General features: G+C 36.4%; 1 protein-coding gene across 2 annotated transcripts in view; it reads right to left on the reverse strand.

The window, feature by feature from the left end:
* Positions 1-13,536: 13,536 nt before the first annotated feature.
* Positions 13,537-24,217, reverse strand: part of scara3 (scavenger receptor class A, member 3) — a 96,276-nt gene continuing 85,595 nt past the window's right edge. For both annotated transcript variants that reach the window (XM_028796744.2, XM_028796743.2), the window contains one exon: positions 13,537-16,090. In XM_028796744.2, coding sequence (XP_028652577.2) covers positions 15,657-16,090 — 434 coding nt within the window. In that variant the 3' untranslated portion in view covers positions 13,537-15,656. The remainder of the gene's footprint in view (positions 16,091-24,217) is intronic.

Below are 24,217 nucleotides of genomic sequence, written 5' to 3' on the forward strand. Positions count from 1 at the left end.
ATCAATGCCAATTCAGTTAGTTTTTACTCCGCCTGAAGTTTAGTGAGTTTAGTACAGATGACTCAGCATAGGCATTTACAGTATGTATTTAATTTGATGTAGCGCAGGGCTGTCGCTTGGCTCTCAGTACCAGAGCCTGCATGGAGTTTGCATGCATTCCCTATGTTTTTGTGCATTGATTTGTATCAATGAGTGTCAATGAGTAAACATTGCTCTACATTCTTTTATTGCCATATCCTCATCAAGGGTGACTAATCATGCGATAAAAAAATTTGATAAATGGTTTGAGGTGCTTCTATGTGCTCTAATGCACACTCTGCCTTTTTCATTTTCTGAGAATATTTTTTATCAAGCCTGTGCATGATGCACCTCAGCATATGCAACCTACTGGTAGCTTGGCTCTTTCAAAATTCTAGGAATCTTATTAAAAATACAGTGTAGTGTAATTGTCCAGTTCAGATGTATTGTTATTTGTATAATGTATGATGAAACTCATATACTGTATGCTGTTTTCACTACACTGCCAATCAGAAGCAAATGTAGGACAATAAGTAGAATATAGTTTGGCAATGGGCAGAGGGGACTTAGTTGTCATGACTCCATCCACAGCACTCTTTCTGAGCAGACAAGCTTAATTTTTAGCTTAATTTTGTTGCCCGAAGCATGCCTCATAAATGTGGAAGGCACATTTTCTTAAATCAAAACTTTTGCTTTTTCTTAATGGACATATTTAAGAAGTTTTAAGGCTTTTGTTTACATTGGGACCCGGTAACCATTAGCTCAATTTTAAAATGCAAGGGCAGGCTAGTTATTTATTTACATTATAAAATATACTTCACTTTAGTACACACATTTATTTGGCAAATTAACATATACTGTGATTGTGACAAATAACTTTGACCTGAAAAATACCAAACTTACCCTTTAATTGTATTGCAGTTTTGTACTGTGAAACTATATGGTTTATTAGATGTATTTTTTACAGGATTTTGTACAGTGTCACTCTTTACAAAGGTAATGAATTGTAACTGTAATAATCAAGTTTAGTGTGTTGCCATTTGTCCATGATATGGTAGTGGGATCAGTGTTTTCGGTGTATCTACACTCTGACGCCTGCTCTTGCTTTGTGAAATGGCTTTGCAACATTTGGTGTCAAATTAAATTAATTCAGTGTTCCTGAGAAAGCTCTGGAGTTCCTGTTCACTACGAGTTCTGGTATTAGTAATTGCAGACAATGGTAAAGACTAAATTAAAATAATTCGTCTTGCTTTTTCCAAACATCCTATCCTGTTGGGTGCTTCTGCTGAATTGAAGCTGACCGCATTTTTAACGTGTGCCCCATTTATTGCATAATCCTGACTTATGCTCATTCCTAGTGGTTTGGCTTCAGTTCCACCAAAACCTCAAATGGGATAAGTGGTTTGGAAAATGGATGAATGGAACACACAAGGCCTTTACAGAAGAACTAGTCATTGTATCTTATCATCAACCCCACACCATCCTCATTTCTGATGAGAATAACCTTTGTAAGGGGATTATTGTTGTACTGCTTATTTGTTTTTTTGGAAAAATTTAAACACATCAGTCACTCTGTGTCATTTTGAATATCTACTATATTAAACACATAACAGGATCTTCTTTATTTTGCTAGCGCACACATATTGTGAAATATCTTCTAATTTTAGCCTGGACCCTCTGGTTAAGTTTCTTCTACAATCTGAAAACACATCTGTGCTTATAAAAATTAGACTCAGATGGCATAGACTCACTTTGACCCTGACTTGCAATAGTGCAATAGATTCTGAAATGACATGTATGCATAGATTAATGTGTTTTTTTTTTAAATGAAACAAAACATTTCATTAAAAATGCCTCTATTTGGCTGTAAATAATATGAGGCACATTATTCTTCCCACATCAGAGAAGTAAAATATGTTTTAATTATTTGTGAAAATGTTTACAGTGACCTTTTGCTTTCAAAGGATGGTGCTACTGGAATCGGCTCTTTCTCACTAAGACCCTTTAAAAAAATAACATAATGCTGTCAAACCCACCTAAACCAATTCCGTGTCCTGGGAGATCTTAGCATATCTAAGTATGAACCACCCTAGAAGGGGTGCCAGTCCATTGTAGAGTCCTCTCAAGCACACAGGGCCACACAGGGACCATTTAATATTGTCACACACATCTTTGTTTTTTTTTTTGTTTTTTTTAATGTAATCATTCATACAAATCGATCAATTTTTACAAAAAATAGGATTGAAAAACAAGTCGACCCCCACCCCTTTAGCTTTCTCCCCATGTTCATAGTAATGATGTCTGGATTTATAAATTAGTTGTTCAGTTTCTTTAGTTGTCAAGAGGTTGAGATCTGAATGCAGAGCCTGCCTTTTCCTATGAAGAGCCTCGCTTGGAAGCCTGGCATGTTCTTCATCTATTCAAGTAATTTCGCTTTTTAGTTCTGATACTTTTTTGGTTTCTGATTTATTCCTGTGGGAAAGATATGAAATAATCTGTCCTCTTAAGAAGGCCTTTAGAGTTTCCCAGAGTATTCCTGCAGAAACCTGTGAGGATGTATTTGTCTCTACGAAGAAACTGATTTGTTTGGATATAAATTCTGTACAGTTCTCGTCTGCTAATAGAAGCGGGTTAAGAGGTGAGTGTGTGGGGCATAGTGACTTTAGCTCCAAGATCAGAGGTGCGTGGTCGGAAATAACAATAGCATCGTACTTGCAAGATTTAATCGTAGGCAAGAAATTATTATCTATAAAGAAATAATTAATTCTTGAGTAGCAATGATATACTGGTGAGTGGAAAGAATATGTTCTTAAGTTTTGATTTAGAAATCTCCAGGGGTCTGATAAGTTGTAGTCAGTTACAAACTGTGTAATTATCTTTGCAGTGTTAGATGTCATCCCCCCTGTGACAGGAGTCCTATCTAAAAGTGGATTTAAAACACAATTAAAGTCCACGGCCATTATAATTTTATGAGTGTTCACATTGGGAATGGATGCAAATACATTTTGTATGAATTCCTTATCATCGACATTAGGTGCATAAACATTTATCAAAATCATTTTACAGTTAAATAAGTTGCCCATGACCATCACATATCTCCCTTCCGGATCAGATACTACATCTGATGATACAAATGAGACTGTTCTATGTATGAGGATTCCCACACCTCTAGTTTTCTTTGTAAAGCTAGAATGTAACATTTGGCCAGTCCAGTCCTTTTGCAGACGGAATTGATCCTTGCTTAGTAAGTGGGTCTCCTGTAAAAATACTGTTTTAGCGTTTAAACCTGTTAGGTGAGAGAGTACTTTCTTTCTCTTTAATTCGTGATTCAGGCCTTTAACATTCCAGCTCACAAAGTTAACTGTCCTATAATGGAGATATTGATTCTGAGTTTTTGATGTCATTTTATAGTCTTAACTGGAAGTGAGACTGCTTTAACCTTAATTTCCTATTTCCCCATGAGTTATTGCCATGCAGCCTATTGTTACGTTGGTAGTTATAAGGATTAAAAGGATAGATTAGATATAGCCTGCTCTCCTTCTCTCCCCCCTTTATCCCCCCACCCCCCCATTTTGCCTCCCCACATGAGGCTGGACCCCACTTCACAAAGTCTCGGTCCTCTGACATACCTAGAGACAGAGCACGTCCAAAGCAAAAACAAGCCCCCACGCAGCGGCGTTTTAGGATTAAAAAGTAGAGATATCTATTGCCAATATAGTCTAAATACTATATGCCTAAAATATAATCATTAACAAATGTTTGTTAATCTTTGGATTTGTCAAGACAGCAAAAGTGCAAGGAAAAAAACTCACATTGACATGGAGGGAATCTGCAAACTGTATATAGATGATGACCATGCATAGGATTTGAAGCTACGGTGCTGGATCTGTGGGGTGGCAGCACTAACATCTATGCCAGTATGCAGCCCACAAACCTTTTAAGGAAAGGAAATTACATTTGTAACATGTGTGAAAGAACAAATGGTTGTGGAAATGCTAAAAAGAATAAGTTTAATTTATAAACAAAATTGATGTTTTGCTGGAAAGCACCTGAGGATATACTATTATATTTACATTTACAGTTATTCGCTTTTATCGCAAAAGACTGACAAAACAGATCAACACAATCGGGAAACCATCAGTCCAGCAGGGCTGTTTTGAAACAAGTGCTATCGGACAAGGTTACAAAATTAATCATCACATGTGAAGACCTTTCACCCAAATAGAACAGCACATTTCTTTATTGTAAGAGCCCATGAAAGTCTTTTTCAATTTGACAGATTCACAGAACAAGAGGTTCTTAAACACATTGAGAGAGTCAGATGGAGGCTTACATCTTGTAACTCCTTCAGAGTTCTCATAGGTCTCTTTGGGGGCCTACCTCACTTGTCTTCTTCTTGAACGAACACTCATATACTCTATCCTTTACTTAATTATTGATATACAGTAAGTGGACTCCAAAGGATATTCATTGACTTGGATATTTTCTTTTCTCCATCCCCTAGCTTGTGCTTTTCAATTGCCTTTTTATTGAGTTGCTTGGAGTGTTTTTTTGGTCTCTGATATGTAGGTTAAGTCATGATACTGACTCACTATAAGCTGTCCCTTCTAGATAAGGCGCATTTATACTACAATCAGCTAAAACCCCTTGAATACAGACAGGGAATCTCCACTGATCTAATTCTCTTACTTCTAAAACCAACATTCTGCACCAGTGATGATTTAAGTACAGTATGTCATATTAAAAACTTATGCAATCAATAATTTTGTGTTTTATATTTGTAATTAATCTAGACCACTTTGCAGAAGTTTTTTCTGTTGATAGGTGTCAAAGAACAAAATTAAATCCACTGTGATTTAATATTGTATAACAATAAAATCTGAAAACTTCCAAGCGGATGAATAATTTTTATGGGCCTTGTAATAATGCATTATAATTTAATCTGATTTTATTTCCATGATACACTGTCACCCAATTATAAAATATCAACATTATTAAGAATAGGTACTGTTTATATTTGAGTCAATTTCTCTGTGTTTACTATACATAGTGTAATAGTCAGTGAGTGGAAAGTTCATGTTGTTTAAAGTTACACGTATCCCTGAAAACACAACACATTTATAGTGTCACAGTTTACTCCTACTTCACCTTGTGCAATGCAAGCTGGAAGAACAAGGAAAACCCTAAGGAAACAGACAAGGAACTGCTGACACTTCAAAGTGTCTCTTGCTTTTTCTTTTCAGGGGAGGATTGGAAGCTGTAGCAAAAGGACATGCCTAGTAAAGGAGTTAAGACGTACCTGGAAGCAGAGACTGCCCCATAAGATCGGAACAATTCACAAGAGCCCCACCTCTGTTAGACACCAGGACACTAATTAGTTAAAGAAGGGACTCCGACTTCTGTAGTACTAAGTGTAACCTGTAAGAGAAAGATTCTAACCCTAAAACCTAGGAAAGGAAGGTGTACTAAAGATGTCTGAAAGGACATTTTCTGAGCTGTGAAATGGCCTTAAGCAAAGCCTGGCACTCTAGTAACCCATAATTTTGTAAATAGAGACTAGGACTCTGAAAACCTTAAAAAGGTCTATTTCTTGTGATGTGTGCTGTTCTTGAAGTGTTTATTCTGTATAGTATACAATTACCTTTGCTCATTTAGCAAACAATTTTATCTAAAGCAGATTATAACAATGACCAACATAATCAAGTAAACATCAGTATCGGAAGTGTTTTGAAACAAGTGTTACAGAACTAAGTTGCAAATTTAACCATCGCAAGTGAAGAGCTCTAAAACAAACGGTAAAACGCATGATTAGTTACTCTCTTGTTACAGCTACAAAGAACATTTAATCAAAACCATTATCAATTAGATAGCTACAGTGCATTCAGAAAGTATTCAAAATTCTTCACTTTTTCACATTTTGTTATGCTGCAGTCATATGCTGAAATCATTTAAATTCATTTTTTCCTTGTCAAACAGCAAACAGTACCATAGAATGACAAAGCAAAAACAGGATTTTTGAAATTTTCACAAATTTATTAAAAATAAGAAACTGAACTATCACAATGACACGTATTCAGACTTTTTACTCAATACTTATCTGAGGCACCTCTGGCAGTGATTGCCGTCTGGAGTCTTCTTGTGTTATGAAGGTTTAAACACCTTATTCTTCTCTGTCAGGTTGGAGGAACACTACTGGTGAACAGCTATTTTAGGTCTCTCCTGAGATACTAGAATTGAGTTCAAGTCCTGGCTCTGGCTGGAATCCTCAAGGACATTCACAAAGTTTGTCCATAAGCAACTCTGGTGCTGTCTTAGCTTTGTGCTTAAGATCATTGTCCTGTTGGCAGGTGAACTCTGAAACAGGTTTTCATTAAGGGTACCTCTGTAATTTGCTCTGTTCAGCTTCCCCTCAACCCTGACCCTGACTTGACATCTATATTTGAAGCCAGACAGTTACTTCTTGGTTTCATCAAATTGCAAAATATTGTTTCTTACAGTCTGAGAGTCCTTTTGGAGCCATTTTTGCAAAATCTAAGTGGGGTTACACGTGTCTTTTACTGAGGAGACACTTCTGTGTGGCAACTCTGCTATAAGGTCCAGATCAGAGGAGTGTTGCAGTGGTGGCTTGGAAACCACATGCAGGTAACCTTGTCATTTAGAAGATGCAGTAGTCAAGATGTGATCAGACCATTGCTTGGAGGACATATTGACAAGCATATTTTTCCAGATATGGTCAGATCTTGCAGATGTTATATAAGGAGAATCTGCATAAAAAGGAAACAGCTGTCATGTGGTCAGTGAAGAATAGCTGGTCATTGATCATATCCCAAAGTTACGAATTGACTTGTTAGATATTAGTGATAACGAGCTGCACTTTATAGGGATAGGGTGTTGAATAGAAGAAATTCAGACTTTGACAGAATGAGGTGGAGATAGTTTTCCTTCATCCAAGCTGAGATATTAGAAAGACAGCTGAGATTCCAGATGAGACCACGTAATCCTCTGGATACAGCTGAGCATATTGACACAGCTGTGATTTAAGAATTAGCACTAGAATTCCTGAAGCCTACGAAAAAACTTGTAATCCCAGCCCACCTTAAATCCCTATCAGCAAAACCAGCCAGCTATACCATCCCCATTACCCCCCCCCCCCCCCCCCCCCCCACACACACACACACACACACACCACCGGCCGGAGCTCATCTCGGACAAAAAAAGTTCTCCCAGCTCAAGCCAAGGCTCCTAATCTGCATGTGTGGTGCCTGGAGTTTTACAGGGTAAATAATATATCGTCATTTGGAATACATACATTTCATGTGTGTTCCGTTTTTACAACGATCTGTGTAAATTGTAGGATGAAGTGCAAGGCAGGAATCGTTGAACATATAACTAAAAAAGAAATGTTTTTCGTAACGTAATTTTAGTAATGATTGACAAAATGTACACATGAAGTGTATAACATGTGAAGATTGAAGTCCAAATATTAAATAAACACTTTCACAAAATGTTCAAGTATAGGACAGGATGATAGAGCCTAGTGATTTACAAGGAGGAGAGGACCCAGCACCTTTCCTGGGGCACCACTGTCTTTGTCTTATGCAGCTCTGGCATCTCTCCACTCAACGACAAACAATAGGATCTGCCTGATTTAAATCACTTTAGAGTAGTTCCAATGATGCCAAGGTCAGAGATGGCAGAAAGGATAATCCGATGATTAACTGTCAAAGGCAGAAGAAAAATCAAGGAGGTTAATAACCAATGACATGGCAGTAGGCTCTAGCCAGTGGTAATGGCTGTTTTGGTAGGCCCTCTTGATTGATACATGAGATTTAAATACACTTCAAAAAATGTTCAGCAAATACCAATTTAATCAAAAGAGTATCTTTTCATTGTATTTAAATCTAATTTGAAGCTATTGAGTGTGCTTATCATGTAAGAGTAGAGTTTAAAATATCTTATGAAAACATTACTGCTTCAGAAAATTAAATTCATTCCTTTACACTACTTTATTAAAATCATATTACTGTTGTAACACATCTCCAGATTGATTAAAATAAATTGGTTCTTTTAAGAATAATGTTATAGTATGTTTGATCTAATAAATCAAGCCATATCTTCAAAATAATGTATTGGTGTCATCTACCCAGTCACTCATTTTCTCTTCTGCTTTGTACAGATACAGGTGGCTAGGACACTATGCCTACCTCAGAGGCAATGAACAGTGTAACCACAAGGGGGTGCTACTGATCCCAAAACCACAGACACATTGTTACCCAACACAATTCTGGGATCAAATAAAACGTTTTTATTTGCCACCAGCATGTTTTCAATTAAGTACCAGCCAAAATACACAATTATAAACACGTATTCTCTTCCTCTCTTCCCGCTGCCTCCCAATTCCAAGGTGATGTTGCAGGCTTCTTTTAAACTGGACCGGGGACTGCTTCCAGTAACTCGACATGGAATGCCTGGGTCAGGCAGAAACTTCTGCCCCACCAGTGCCCTCTAGCTGAATCAAAGATCCTGCCAGTTGGGTTACACTTCTGGACTCCAACTCCCATGTCACCCTGTGAGTTGTCTCAACTGTGTTCAGCCTGGAGGAACTCTTCCATTTTCTGTGCAGGGGAATGAACTGCTCCTGGCAACTCATGTTCACCCAGCCCATTCATCATCCTTCTCTCTGTGCCAGTATGAGGAATGTAAGGCTTGGTCAAGTCTCGACTCCTACCATCCTCTCACTATGGCTTACCGTCTGGGCAAGAAATTATCTTCCATTCTGGCCTGGATGCCTGTGCTTCCTCCCTCGGACTTATAACAGACATAAGTCAACTCAGGAACAGACACAGGTGAATTGCAAGTAATACACTTCCATTTAAAATACACTCTAAATAAAACATGTTCTTTTAGTATCCAGCATTCTTGTGAATATATTAATAATGCAGCATACAATACAGTGGACAACTAAAATGGAGTTTATAAGTATTAATATAGCAAATTAAAATGTATTTTGATAGGTTTCTTTGGAAAATAAACGAATCACATAAAGGAAATTAATAGGAAGAGCTGCTAAACAGAAACACTCGTACATCATTTTTATTTACATTCTATATATCTTTATTGCATTTTATGCAATCCAGCTGCATAAATCAAGTTTTTTTTTTTTGTAGAACATCTTTCTGTGCAAAAAGTAAAGAGAGTTATCATTTAGGAAAATAGATCTATGAATTTCTGGTAAATATCAAAGTATACAGATATCCAATGAAATTTTCTTCAGTTACTATAATAAATGCATATAAATGGTATCTATATACATATAAAATCAATGAAATATGAATACATGACAAAAGGTTTCTTATACCTGTTACATTTTAAGAAATCCAGTCATTAGGGACCACCATACTCACTTTTTCAAAACTCTCTAATATTAAGAAGATATTGACACTATGGTAGACAACATGTTCACAGTGTGTCAGCTACTTTCAAAATGTATACAGTGGGGATTTGTGTTTGCACTGTTAGGGTGAATTTGGCTAATAGTTGACTTTTACAAAAGACATATTATATTTTTTTCTTACATGTTTTTGCTGTAAATCATTACATCATAAAAACATTTTTAATTAATGTTTGATATTAAAGGTTTAAATAATCTAGGCTCTGGAAGAATGGCACTGGTTATTTTTGGTAATTAACAGCATAACTGCAATTGTATATTACATTATTCTTGAATGAAGCAAACACTCCATAACAGTACTTTGAATTTTCTCAATTATGGGATAACTGATTTATTTATAAAATTTCAGAATTATAATTTTTTATTTACATTTTCTGTAAATTGTATTCTGTAAATTTCAGAAACCTGCTCTGAAACCCTAACCCTAACATAACCTTAAATGTATTCAGTACAATAAGGCACTATATTTCTCTTTATATCTATGAAGCTCAGGATAAAGGATACCATCTTTAGTTAAAATGCTGGCAATGGCTAACACTGCTACACATTATAATATAAAGAAATGACTGAAAATAGCTCTGGCTAATGGGGTGAGCATGATAAATAATCATATAATGCAGGTGATGCAGCCTCAATCTGACGTGGTAGCTTTAGATGTAAAATTTTATTGGAGGATTATGGACTCTGGTGACCGACTGGCTTGTTTTATGTTTTATTGTAATTTTTTTTGTTCTTTAAGAGAATAAAACAAAGCCAAGAACCTAAACATGGAAATATTTTTCTTTTTCCTCACTTGTCTTGATGTACTTAAAACATTATAATATACTGCAGTTTTGTATTTCTCTGTCATTAATGACTATTATATTTTACCAAACAGGGGGGTATTTTTCGTACGTGGATTAGTCGTTTAGCTGGATGTAATTGTTGACGATTTGGCCTGATCCTGGATCTGTCGGTTTTTCGAAACTCTTGCTGGAAGTGTTGTCATAGCAACACATCCTAATTCTCAAACAGGCTCGGAGCAGGTTTGTTCTACGTAAACAAGGATTAGTTTACACACGTAATCAGTGACGGTGCGTGGAAGTCATCCAGTCATGGCTTCGCCGTTCATGAATGAGCGACAAATTGATATTGGTGCACAAATTATACAAAGAGAATTTCATATAGAGGGTTTTGCGCGATCGGCAAGATCCTTTATTGCTCCTTTGAGGAAATTCTTTTCGAAAGATACCGCTTTAGCCGAGGGGGAATATTGTACCTCAAAGATTTATTAGCACCTTATATTCGAAGTCAAACTAGGCGAAGTCGGGCTCTCACAACCACACAGACAGTATGCATTGCTTTGAGGTTTTTTACAAGCGGCACTTTTTTATATACTGTAGGCGATGCGGAAAATCTAACTAAAAGTGCAGTTTGCCAGGCAATTCGTAAAGTCTGTTTGGCTCTGAAATATTTCCTTTGGGTTTTCATAGTGTTTCCTGGACACCTGTGTGTGCAGACAATAAAAAAGGCATTTCATGCCATTGCAGGTAGGTAATACACAGGCTAAAACACCCACAGTTCCATGAAGAATCTCAATCAGCCTAACATTCTCATTACCAGGATTTCCAAATGTGAATGGGCACATGGGACTGATCAGAGTGGAGTTTGATCAAACATTATTTGGAAAATGTACCTCTCCTCCTGATGAATAATCAGACACAGTGTCTTCATCAGATATTTGACCTTCATCAATATCTCATTGGTCAGACACAGGTTCAAGGGATATGATATTCCCTGCAACTGACCCAACATAAAAGAGGGCTATATGGAACATACCTATGGCACACATTGAGGACAAATATATGCAATGACCATCCTTTACCTGAAATAAAGTGACCACTGCATCCTGCCACTGGTTCTGAGGAGGTGCCTACCCGTGGAATGCCCTCAGAAACAGGGCAATGGGCATTTTGCTGGAGAGACACCTCTTCTGCAGGGGTTAGGTGTGGACCTCCACCTGTTTTTTGCTTGTCTGCCTTCTTATTAGCTTTAAAATTAATGTTTTTTATATTATATATGATTATTTATGTAAACAATTCTTTAAATAGTTATATACCAATATTTACCAGTTTGAAGTATATTCTTGTACTTCACTTTAACCTGTTCCCATGTTCTCCTTGTGCTCACGTTTGATCTGGAATTATAACATATTAAATAATAATTAATCTGACACATAGGAAATGAAACGCTGCTTTCAGTAAGTACAATGCACACTACTTAGCGTTTAATTTGTCGGCCACTTTTTGCCAGCCGTCTTTTCTGGTCTGGGCTGCTTTTGCAATGTTACCTCTTGTGCATATTAAATCTTGAAATTCTTCATGTCCTTCAAATAAAAGGTCTTGCGCCGCGTGTGTGAAAAAAAAATGCGCCCGTTCTTTCGTCATTTTGTTACAGCCTATCAAAGACTTGCTGATCATGTTTTCTAGACTCAATATATATGGGCTTTTCACTCAGCGTGGGTGCGCGCATTCATCTCGTTTGATTAGATCCAGCTCGACTAATCTACTACACGGCTGCGTTTGAAAAACCGACTTATCCCGGATGAGTGTCACCGGCATTAACTTATCCAAGATGAGGCACCTGATCTCGGATGATTTAAGCGACATACGAAAAATACCTCCCAGGCAAAAAGATAAATCCACAATTGCTGGAACAAATAGTTGCATACAAGTTTTATATTGACAAATGTATTATAGTATATGAGCTTAACAACAGTCCTGACAGGTTTATAAGGCACTAACATAATATTCATGCACTTTGAAAACATGTTATCCATTTAATTATGCTTTTCAATTTTTTAAATATTTTTAGGTAAAAAGTGATGTTTTTAAAAAGTTACAAGTCCTAACTTTAATATACAAAGCAAACCCAGAATTTATACTTACTTAAAAAAAAAAGATAAGATATTTAGATTAGTTTTTACACTCACACACCACACCTTCTTAGGTGAAGAATACTAATCCAAAACACCTGCAGTGGCTGTGGCCCAGAATTGGATACGGATGAAATGGCTGAACAGAGACAAACTTGGATTCTGGCACTTCAATCAATCAATCGCATCGGTTGTGCATTAGCAGCTAAGTGAGGTTCTCTCTCCTCTGAGGTTTCGTTTTGCCGATGTGCTCACCTCACTTGTGTATTAGCGGATAAGCGAGTTTCTCTTTTGTTGGAAGTTTCACTTTGGCGGCGTTGCTTTCTTTGAGCGTCATGCTGTAGCCTCGCACTTCCAGGACAGACAGACAGACACACACGTAGACTTTATATATAAGATATACAGTAAAGATGGAGCTAAAGCATGTCAGTTCATTGAGGAATCAATAGGAATGACCATACCTCAGCACAACTTCTCTTTGTCAGCCAATATCCCAATCTGTCAGTGAAAAACAACAATGAGGAGTTGTAGAGTTAGGAAAGCATGAACACTGGAGAACTGAAAAATCACTGACTCATCTTATAGGTTGTGATAATTCATGGCTTTGTGACCAGGATATTCTTAAAACTCCATGAGTCCATCTACATCCTTTTTGCTGGATAGCAACAGTTCCTTTTGTTGATTGAAAACACCATTTCAGTTGTTTTGATTTATCTGTATTATTCACTTTTGTTCTGTTGCTCTATTCTGCCATCTTCCAAGTTTAAAATACGGTCATGCCATTATGATGTCACCATGGCACGTCACTCCCAAAAGGTTAAAAATGACACATTTCAAACATAAGCATGTGGGCATCATTTTAGATGACTTCAGTGATTATGAATATGATGCTATTTTTGACTTTTGATTCTTTACTAACAGTCTAACCCTCTGTAGACCTCTATCAGTGGGTGAAAAATGACAAATTTCTATTACAATGAAGAATATTTAGACCTTGAACACTTCAATTGAAGCATACATTTTTATATTTCAAATATTTGATGCAAATACTCTTATCCATTATGTACTTCTAGTGAATCATTACATTTCTTATGAATACCCCAAATAGTTTTCTTCAAAGCAATTTTCTATTGTTTTTTATGAAGTGGGTTTGTTTTATGTTTTTCTAAGTTTGTTGATGTTTTTTTTTTCTTTTTCATACCCATTCTGAATTTTGAACTATGTAAAGTTCAGTTTTAATAATAGTCATTTATAATAATTTATGTTTGCTTCTCTTTCCTGTGCCATTTTCTTTTGTATGGGCCATTTTGTGGTGTGGTTGCCACTGCATTGCTAGGACATTATACCAAATGTGTGTGACATGTAACATCACTGCTACACTAAAGGGCAGAGGCGTGTGCTTCATGGCATCCGAGATTGTGGATATATCTCTTGATATTTAGCATGCAGATTTCTTTTGTGTTTCCTAAATAATTAAGATTAGCTTTGAAGTTTGACTTTAATGTACAGTTTTGTTTTTGGCTTGTTTCTGTAGTTTGAGTTTGTTGTTCCTTTGTTTTTTTGTGTTTAAGGTTTTGTGTACTTTTTTGTTTTTGTTCTGTTTGTATGTTTCTTTTATGTGTTATGCTCATTAGGTAAGTTTTTAGGTTTTTTGCGTGTTAGGCACACTGACTATACACGACTATTAAGTTTTTCTGTGAATTAAATTTGTCTCATTGCTAGTTACTATGATGCTATATAACTGCTAGAATCATGTGATTAGTGATATTATGGAAGCCATAATATAAAGGGTGTCAAAGCGCATTTTCCTAACTTTACCTTTTTAAGATCTCACAAGATGCCACTACTCTGTTATTATTTTTTTTATTTTTATTTTTGTTAACATAAGCAAACATTACAACTTTGACTTTTTTGTTTTTACTATGACTTTGGTTTTGTCCTGAACAGATTTTGGTGAATGATTTAATGAATTCCTGTGTATCAACCTTAGTTCAAGACAACAACAGTCCTTTAGTTTGGCCCTGTAAGAATGCTGCCTTTGATCTCTGTCACACTTTATTAATAAATCTGTCCAATTGAATATACTTTTCATTCATTTCAATGAAATAAAATGAATTATATACAGTATATACAGTACATTGAAAGTATTGTGATAAGAAGAAATGTTTTCAATAGATTTTAATGTTTAAGGCACTACAGAACACAATTTGACCACATTTGGAGGGGTGAGTATCCTGTTGTGTGAATGTCTGCTTTTGTGTCAGAATGCACGTCTATGGAAGGATAACTTAAAACAGACTGAGATCTGGCACAGTTATTACTGTTGTAAAATGCTATAAGTCTGTTATTTTGTGAAAAGTCATTCCAGTAGGTTTTGCTTAACTGGGATAATGATTCTGTGTTTTTCACATAAATAGCCCTACAATATTTTACTGTTAAAACCACAGCTTTATGGAGAGAAAGTAACTTGCAGGATGTATCCAGTTTTCGGAAATTGTGCCAGTATGAGACTTGCTGATGACAATGAAGTTGTTTGTGTGGTGTGTTTTTGTGGCACACCTTCATGTAGGCACAGTGACAGGATATCTCAACATTGCTGGAAAGTCCTAGAGATGCTGTTGTGAACATGATAATGGCTGAGCTTAGTTCAGAGACTTCTTTAACCACCACACCTCAGTTTAATCATTTACCTCAAGCCAGCTAATTTTTATTAACTATTATTTGGAGTCAGCTTTGGCCAGCATTCTTATTCTGATTTTTTTTTTTTTTTGCATATTTTTAGGCTTCTTTGCCTGACTAATCTGAGCTCCTCTGAGAAGACATGAAAAATTATGTAGCTTTTAGGCACGAGTACCTATTAAGTTGGCAGTTCAGAGGATGTTTTATATTTAAAATGGTTAACTTTCTATCTCAGTGGAAATGAAAAATACAAGTGTTGATCTTACTAAGTTAAGAGTGGAATGAATTGCAGCAAGCCTGTTCTGTCAGGCTATAATTTCACAATTATAGTATGAAGTCATCCATAGACTTTGCAAAGAGTTTAAAACATGTTTAGTATAAAGAAAATTATGTGTAGGTTTGAGAAACTCCTTCATTAACAACAGATGAGAACTTCTGATATAGCCGAACAGATACTGCAAAATTTTTTTCCATTCACTCACCATTGTGCTTATTTCTTCCAGGCTGCAATAATGACCAAATAGGTGATTATAGTTTCATTTCTTGGATGTTTTACAAAAACTGTACAAATAGAAAGTGCAATGACTCAGTACTTTACTGTATGGCAGGTGGACCTGGTGGTCCTGGAATTCCAGGCGATCCTGGTGGCCCCATGGGGCCTTGATCGCCTTTTGGTCCTGGAAGTCCATGAACTCCTGGCAAACCTGGGTGTCCTTGTACTCCTGTTGGTCCTTTAGGCCCAGGAAGTCCATCCATACCTGGTGCCCCAAGATCACCCTTTTCTCCTGTAGCTCCATTTCCACCTGATATTCCAAAAGATCCTTTAATTCCCTTCATTCCTTGACTTCCTTTTGCTCCTGGAGGACCATTTTCACCTGGGGGACCAAGAGGTCCAGTATTCCCTTTCTCACCTTGTATTCCACGACTTCCTAAAGGACCTTGATCACCTTTCATTCCAGTTAGCCCTACAGGTCCTTTGGGGCCTTGTTCTCCTTTGTTTCCTTTTGGACCAGGGGGCCCTGGTAAACCTGTAAAGAATTTGGAATACATTTTAAAAAAAATATATCAATTTGTCAGTTAAAGGTGGCATGGACTAATTGGCCTTGCCAACATTTTAGAAGAAATGGTAAAAAGCAAAGGCACAGGTTCTATTCCTTTGATTGTACAATCATCAGATGGCATCATTGACAGGTACACTATACCACTCATACTGTACCTTTTTATTCTAAAAATAACTTTTAGTTTAATTTAATTTGTGTGTATTCTCACTGTATACATAACACAAATATTAATATAAAATGGACTTAAACAAGATCAAAATTGTCCAAAAATAGGGAAGAAATTGATTTCTTGAACTGACATTATTAAATATTTATAAATTGTGTGTTGATTTTGCTACATATTGCAATAAACATATCAAAATGGATGAAAGATCTTTAGTGTTACACAAAGACTTTTTTTGTTTATAAAGTAAAATCTAAAGACTCTGCTCCTCTCTGAAAGTCAGTTGTGCTACTAAATCAGTACAGTAAGCATATGTGTGAAGCTATATTTGACTTAGTTCTGTCTTGCATCTAATTCTAGCCTTGCCATTAGTCTTTAACTTCAAGTACTGGACTTCATTTTTGTTTAAAAAGGGGAAAAAATAATTTTTTGTACTAATTATGGAATACTACAATAAAATAAAGAACTGTAATTTAAAAACATTCTGAACCATTGCCTACTTTGGAAATTCCTCCATATCTATTATTTGGATCATTATTTAACTTTTAGTGGTCTTATGCAATTTTATCCACTGCCCATTTTTAAGTAATGTTTCCTGTTAATGCATCATGCCATTTATAGTACTGACTCCCATTTACTAATACATCATAGTGTTTACTGTAAGTGCTGTTTTTTGAAGTAAGCTGTTCAAAATTTGATGGTCATCAAGCTTTTTCCCCCACTACTTTTATACTTTAGTAAAAAAAAAAAGGCAGTCCCAAATAATTTTGAAAAGACATATACTGTAGATAACACTTTATAAAACTTTTTACTTGCTCTAGTAATGAGATGTTCCAAAGCTTAAATACAAAATACAACCAATTGTCAATAATTGAGCCTTAAGTATTTAAGCATTGCAAAGCCATTTGAACTTCCTGCAATTTCTTTGCAGCAGTAATAACCCCTTGGACTTTACCCAAGGCAGATTTCTGCCATACTTTGAGGAGCTACATACATATTGTATATTATTTTGCTTTCCCTGACATAAGATTGATTTTATCTACAAATAATAATACTGGTGAAAATATTAAGAAAACAGAAATGCTGCTGAAATCTGGATTAAGAGCATCTTAACTCTTTTAGGGCTAATTTTTTTTGTTTCTTTTCTCCCAGGGCTGAATATTTTTCCAAAAACTAACTTTTTTTAAAAAAAGAACACAAAGCAATTGAAATCAACAAAAAATATTTACTTTTGACAAATGTTACTGTCTTGCATGTTGTATGAGCCTGCATACTCTATGATTTCACATACATATCACATACATTTTACACAGCAAAGTCCTGCAAAGTCTGATCTCGCTCAAAGCAGCCAATTTCAGTCATTGCCACATTGCACTGCTTACAATATGTGTTGCTTTGGTGCCTACTTTTCAATTGTCTATTGCTGCACTTTCTCACATATATTGTTAAAGTGTACTGTAGAGAGACAAGTCACCCGTTTGCCATCGTGCCATGCCACTGCCACCAAGTTATCTGTCTGCATAAAAACCGTATTGTCACCTCTTTTCATCTTCAGCCTGTCTGGCTTCAACTGTGAAGCCATGTGTATCCTATTCACCCTCACTGTGCCACAAGCTCCAATTCCTCTGCTCTGTAGCTCCATGAACAATTCTGGGCATGTATAAAAATTGTCCATGTACACAACATGACCCAAATGTTCATAGCCCTGAAGCAGCTCCAGCACAACCTGACTTGTCGAGGGACAGTTCTCTCTTTGAAAGAAATACTTTCCTGTATATGTAATTACTTTCATGCAGAAACCAGTGTTTGCTTCTGCCAGTACAAAATCCTTTATGCCATACTTTGTGGGCTTGTCTGGCATATATTTGCAGAAAAAAGGTGTCCCTTTTATTTTATCATAGATTCATGCCCTCTATCCCTGGATGTCGACTTTTGTCGACATTCGCCCTCAACCCCTCCAGTCGACAAAAGTCAACATCCGCCCTAAAAGAGTTAAATGAAAGGAAAGACTAGAAAGTCTGATTTTTCACAACCTTATTTAGGAAGAGGAATGAGAAGAAGAAGAAAAAGAATGTATGAAGAGGTTTAGTTCGTTCAGAGCTTATTTTTAGTACTTGCGCATTGGAGGCAGCTTAAGGGCTCTAAGGATAGTAATAGCCCACCAAAACCAGGGGGTGGAGCTGTTGTCTAATGCGTTCTCTTTTCCCCCCTAAGCAGGATGGAAGACTGACAGCCATTTCACTACTGACATTGTTTCCTCTGTCCACCCTCCTGGACCTGCCCCATCCTGCTGGGATCATATAAAAACACAGACATCGCTTTCTTGAATCAGTTTTATTTTGAACTTACGTCTGAAAAGATGTCCTTTCAGTGTTGCTGAAAGCTACTTTGTTATTTATTTCTGTGCAATTATATGGGGTCACCTGGTGGTGTCCCATACTCTTTATTATTGATTGTGCTCTCATTACAATACATAACTGGCAGCACTGAGTTTAAGGCAGGGAACACCTCTGGAATTGATGCAAGTACTTTGCAGAGTACACACATCCACATTTAGAGTCAATATTTAACTTAACCTGAAGTTCTTTTCTGATTTGGGAGGAGAATATGAAGAGAAAGTCCAAACCCCACACAAAACTCTTCCTGATAATCTTTTCACTTGCTTTCCTTTAACTTATAATTTTTACTTGTACTCGTCTCTCAATACAGACATTTTGTTGATTTCATGTGAAGCACAATGTTAGACAATGAAAGCTGTTACTGCGCCAGACTCATGACTGATAAATGAAGCATGTGTGGGCACGTTATATTTTTGTTCACAAGAGCATTTTCTGGAAGCAGTTTATTTAACAATATTTTAGTAAAAAAAAAAAGAAAAAGTGTTTGGAATGTTGTGAGCATACAATTGGATGACTTGACAAGAAGATTATGTACCACATGTGTTGTGGCATGGAATTTTGTATATAAGTTGATAAATATTTTGTTTGTCTTTATTTGTAACTTAGACAAAGCAAATGTAATAGTGTTTCAGGGTTTCATTGGTAAAAACAGCAATGCTTTCATGTTTATCCAACCCCCCTGAGTCTTTAGGACTGACTCGGGTTAGTAAATTTTATGGCAGGGTTGGGGGACCTGAATGAAACCAGTTTGGCAAGTGTTTCTCTGCAGGTCATACTCTCTCAACCAAACCAACCAAAGGAGACTGAACTGCCTAGCTGGCAACCTTCACTCAACAAATGGTTTTGGGGCCAGGTATGAAAAATAGGCCAGTAACTTGGAGATGAGTTGTACCAGAATCCCATTGGTCTGAAGTATGGCTGTTTGGGATTGGTTTTGAATCCGATGCCTTTCTGTACCATTATGCCCTGTTGGCTTTAAGATTTGGGTAAAGAGTGTATAAATCTGGTCGCTTTACTCCTCTCTCTTTCTCTCTCACACCATTACCATGAAAAGGACAACACGCTGAACAGCACAGCTCAGCAGCCATATTGATATCATTTTTAAATTACATGCTTTCTAGAAAGGTTTAAATCCAAGATCTCCCAATGTCAGGATTCTGAAAGTCTAGAACAGTGAAATAAACATTTGAAACTGTACATTGAAAGTTATACGTCTTCAAAGCTAAGCCTAAAGTATTGGCAACTGACAGAACAGGTCAAACTGTTTGTTCATCCTAAGAATACCTTTGATACTCTTTTAAAGGGTCTGAAATTTCCTATTTGTGTCTACTTTGCTATGACCTTAAAAAAATCACAAGATCCCACTGAACATTGCAGGCACTGATTTACGAACAGATTGTTTCTCCCATGTGCAGCTTTATGCTTCTTGCTCATGGGTGACATCAAACAGGTCTTTGCTTATATACACTCCACGAAATACAACTAAAATGTTGTTTATAAAAAAGTGCATTTCACGCTCAACACGTATTCTCCTCACATGAGTTTTATATAAATAACTTCTTTTTCAATTTAAATGCAGTTTTTGTGTCAATATGCATTAAAAAGTGTAATAAGTATTTATTTATATTAGAAATGAAATCAAATGCTGTTTATTCTTCTACAGTTTTGAAGTAGGAATGTAGTTGGACAACTCGGCTAGTATATATACAATATATGGTATATAAAATCAAATGCTGTTTATTCTTCTACAGTTTTGAAGTAGGAATGTAGTTGGACAACTCGGCTAGTATATATACAATATATGGTATATGTAGGGAAGATAAAAACTGAGAAGAAAAATGTTAATGGAATATTACATACCCCATGTAGTTTGCAGTGATGGCTGAGAAACAATTATTAATCTCATGTTTTTGTGCAGACTGGAAAAACAATGTGTCTGATATAACAGGGGCTATGGAGCAAATATTATCAATATTATCAAAAAATCCATGACAGAATCGCACATTACATGTTGTTTTGTCTTGGTAGAGTTCTATATTACTCTACTTTCCACTTGTGTTCTTTATTGTGTAGTCTTTGTCAGAATGCCTCAAATCTCATAAACTTACCACGGTTATAAGGTATAAGGTACTTTATAACTTCTCCCCACCTTCCTGTCTACATCTATAACCTCAGGCAATTACACAGAGTAAAAGGATAAGCAGGAGTTAAGATACAACTTAAATAATGTATTATTGATAATATTCTTAAAATAATAACAATAAGCAAAGTACATGTGAATATTGGCAATCATACAACCTGATAAATGCTAGATATGTCGTTTCAGGCAGCACACAGACTTGTAGTTACTTAAATGTCTTTAGTTAAGTCATCATTTGTAGCTTTTTTCAGGAACAAAAAATTAATAGAAAAAGGAATCAGAAGTAGCAAAATGACTGTCTTAATTCTACAGAACACGAATAGCTACAATCGACAGGGTGTACCCTCAACGAAAATATTTAACTTTCCGTGAGTTTACCCAGCAGCAGTACCGTAGTAATGCGTACGCTGCTTTTTAAATGAGTATACCTTTAATTTATACCTAAACTTTCATGACAATCTGTTTGTATGCATCCTTGATTTGGGGCTGAAAATGTAAGAATATAATGGGTTGCACAGTAAGATTTCTCAAAGGAGCCACCACTGAAAGTAGACACTAACCAAGACAAAACATACATAACACATTTCATGTAAATCAGTTGAGAGTTGTTCTTGAGTGATGCCTGGATATTCTTAACTTTATTTATATAGATATATATATATGTGTGTACTGTATGTGTGTTTATTTAGGGCAGGGGTCCTCAATCACAGACCTGGAGGGCCGCAGTTTTCTAACCTGGTTACTTAATTAGAAAGCAATTCTTGCCAATAATTTAATTTCATGGCTTGTTAGTGCTTTAACTCTGCTATGTCAGGTAATGTCATATCCTAGATTTTCTTCCCCTTTCTAAGGATATCATCCAAATGATTTGTAGTCTAAAACAGACAAGTTATTCTCAGTCCTTCACTTTTTTCTCTTCACTTTTCTTCCAAGTATTTAATTAAACCCAATAATGCAAGAGAAATGCACACAGGTGTAAATGGTATAAGTTAAATGGAGAAATGCTGGACTCTTTTGTCATTTGCATGTTATTGCTAATTAGGAGCAATTAACAAACAAAAATACTGCTGTTTAAGACTAAAATAAGCAATAAGGGTTCAAAATCTTAACGAGCGAGACAACTAAAGTGAAACAGAAGTGTTACTTGAGCAATAAGTGCTTCTTATTAAGCAAGTGGGTTGGAACAACAACCTGCAGCCACTGCGACTCTCCAGGACTGTGATTGAGGACCCCGATTTAGGGATTAACCCATGTCTTGCTTGTGTGTGTATATATCTTGTCACGCATGAGCATCAGAGAAACACGTTTCTGGTTCATTTAAGTTATGCAATACCCTGCCAGGTTGAAAGGGGATGCTGTCAGTAATTATATAGTCTCTTTCTTTCCCTTCAGCACCGACAAGATGTCCCTTGAGGACAACTAACCCCAGGTCTATAAAAACCTGATGCCCCCAAATGTTGGCATCTCATTTGGACTGGGACTTAGTCGAGGATGGTGCTCCGCAAGTCAGACCCACTCCTGTTTTGTTTAACAGCTGCCGTTACAATTAAAATCAGCAACCCTGCTGGCAACCCAGTACTACTCTGGATTCACCCTGTGTTTGTTCCACCCGTTCACAAACCAATTAATGAACCCCAATAAAATTTAAAACAGTTATTTCCGTTATAAATGCTAGAAGCTTACTGATGTTGAACATAATAGCTCCAGTACATTTTACTCCACAGAGATAATGGTTTTCCACATTTTGGTACACATTTGTGCCCCAAATGCAGCCTAATTTGGGAACAAGTTATGATTCTTTCACTTCACACCACATAGGAAGATGTTGGCCAGCAATATTTTACTGCTAAAAATCACATTTTGTTTTCCAACGAAAATCTGAACTTGATAATAACCTGTTGGGTTATTATTTATACTTCATTGTTATAGCCAACTGCTTACGTTAAACCAGTAAAAAAAAATTATTAGTAGCAAGCAAGTAAATTTAAAAGGAGCAGAAATGTATAATTTGAACACATTTACATTTACATCATTTAGCAGACGCTCTTATCCAGAGCGACTTACAACAGTGTTTGTTAGTTTTTTTCGCATACCCCTTGGGGTCAGAGCGCAGGGTCAGCCATTGTACAGTGCCCCCTGGAGCAATTACAGGTTAAGGGCCTTGCTCAAGGGCCCAGCAGAGTAGGATCTCTTTTGGCACTGACGGGGATTCGAACCGGCAACCTTCGGGATACCAGCGCAGATCCTTAGCCTCAGAGCCACCACTCCGCCCCACACCAGTGCACACTAAAACCCATGACAATAACAAGCATGTTTCAGAATTTCTAAAAGTAAAAGATACACTATTATTAATCTCCAAGAGTGCAGTCATACTGTTAATGGGGAGTCATCTGATAACAAGGATTGATATCAGATTAAGAAATTCACTGGGGCCACTAGGGCCCTCCAGGATCAGAGCTGGACCTTCTGCATGAAATTATACAAGCTTCAGGATTTATTTCTGCAACTGTCTACCTCTTTTAAAAAATACTCTACACAAAAAAAGTTAATTTATGAATTTCTACTAGGATGCTGAAGCTTAAATGGAATTTGAAAACAAAATATGATCAAAACAATTATGTTGAAATCCCTCTTACTGATGTTTGCATCCTTTTACAGTACGACATAATACTTTTGTTTATTGAGTGGATAGCCCATTTTTCCGTCTGGGATAGACATACTTGAGTGATTAAAGAAACTGTAAGTCTTAATTACAGTTTGGGGATAACTGAGCCTGGAAATATAAATTAAAACATTTTTTCTTTCGTTCAGAGACTACAAACAATAGTGTTTATTTTCTCATTGGAAAATAAAAGTCTGCTCTTTCTGACTCTTATTGTTACTTAGAGAAGTAACTTAGGCAATCATTGTTATTTTTTTTGACTGTGTAGCATAAAAATCCTAAATTGCTTATTTTGTTCTCATATAGTGTATTGGAAGAGAAAAATATGTGTAAACAGGTTAGAAACCTTTCACATAACAACAAGATTTTTGCCCAGTGTCCTGTATATAACAAATGACTAAATGCTAATGTTCACTTTCACATCGTAGAGTCTTTGTCATTACACATAGAGATTCCATATTGTAGCATAATAAAAGGTGAAAACTCCAAAAATCTAAGGGGCAGTGAATAACTGCTATATCACTGTTGACCCAATGTGTGACATTGATGATCAGTAAATGCTCTGTGACAGTCTGCACATATAAGTGGCAATGTGGCCTTGCCAAACAGATGGAAGTCCTCAGAGGAAAATTACATATTTTTGTACCTCCAAAACAATCCATAGAGTTGGGGTGAAAAGAACTCAAATACCATGCAAGGGAGCTGAGGCGTTATTATAGGCAGAACTGAA

Source organism: Erpetoichthys calabaricus, chromosome 3 (genome assembly GCF_900747795.2).
Source record: "Erpetoichthys calabaricus chromosome 3, fErpCal1.3, whole genome shotgun sequence".
Classification (NCBI taxonomy): domain Eukaryota; kingdom Metazoa; phylum Chordata; class Cladistia; order Polypteriformes; family Polypteridae; genus Erpetoichthys; species Erpetoichthys calabaricus.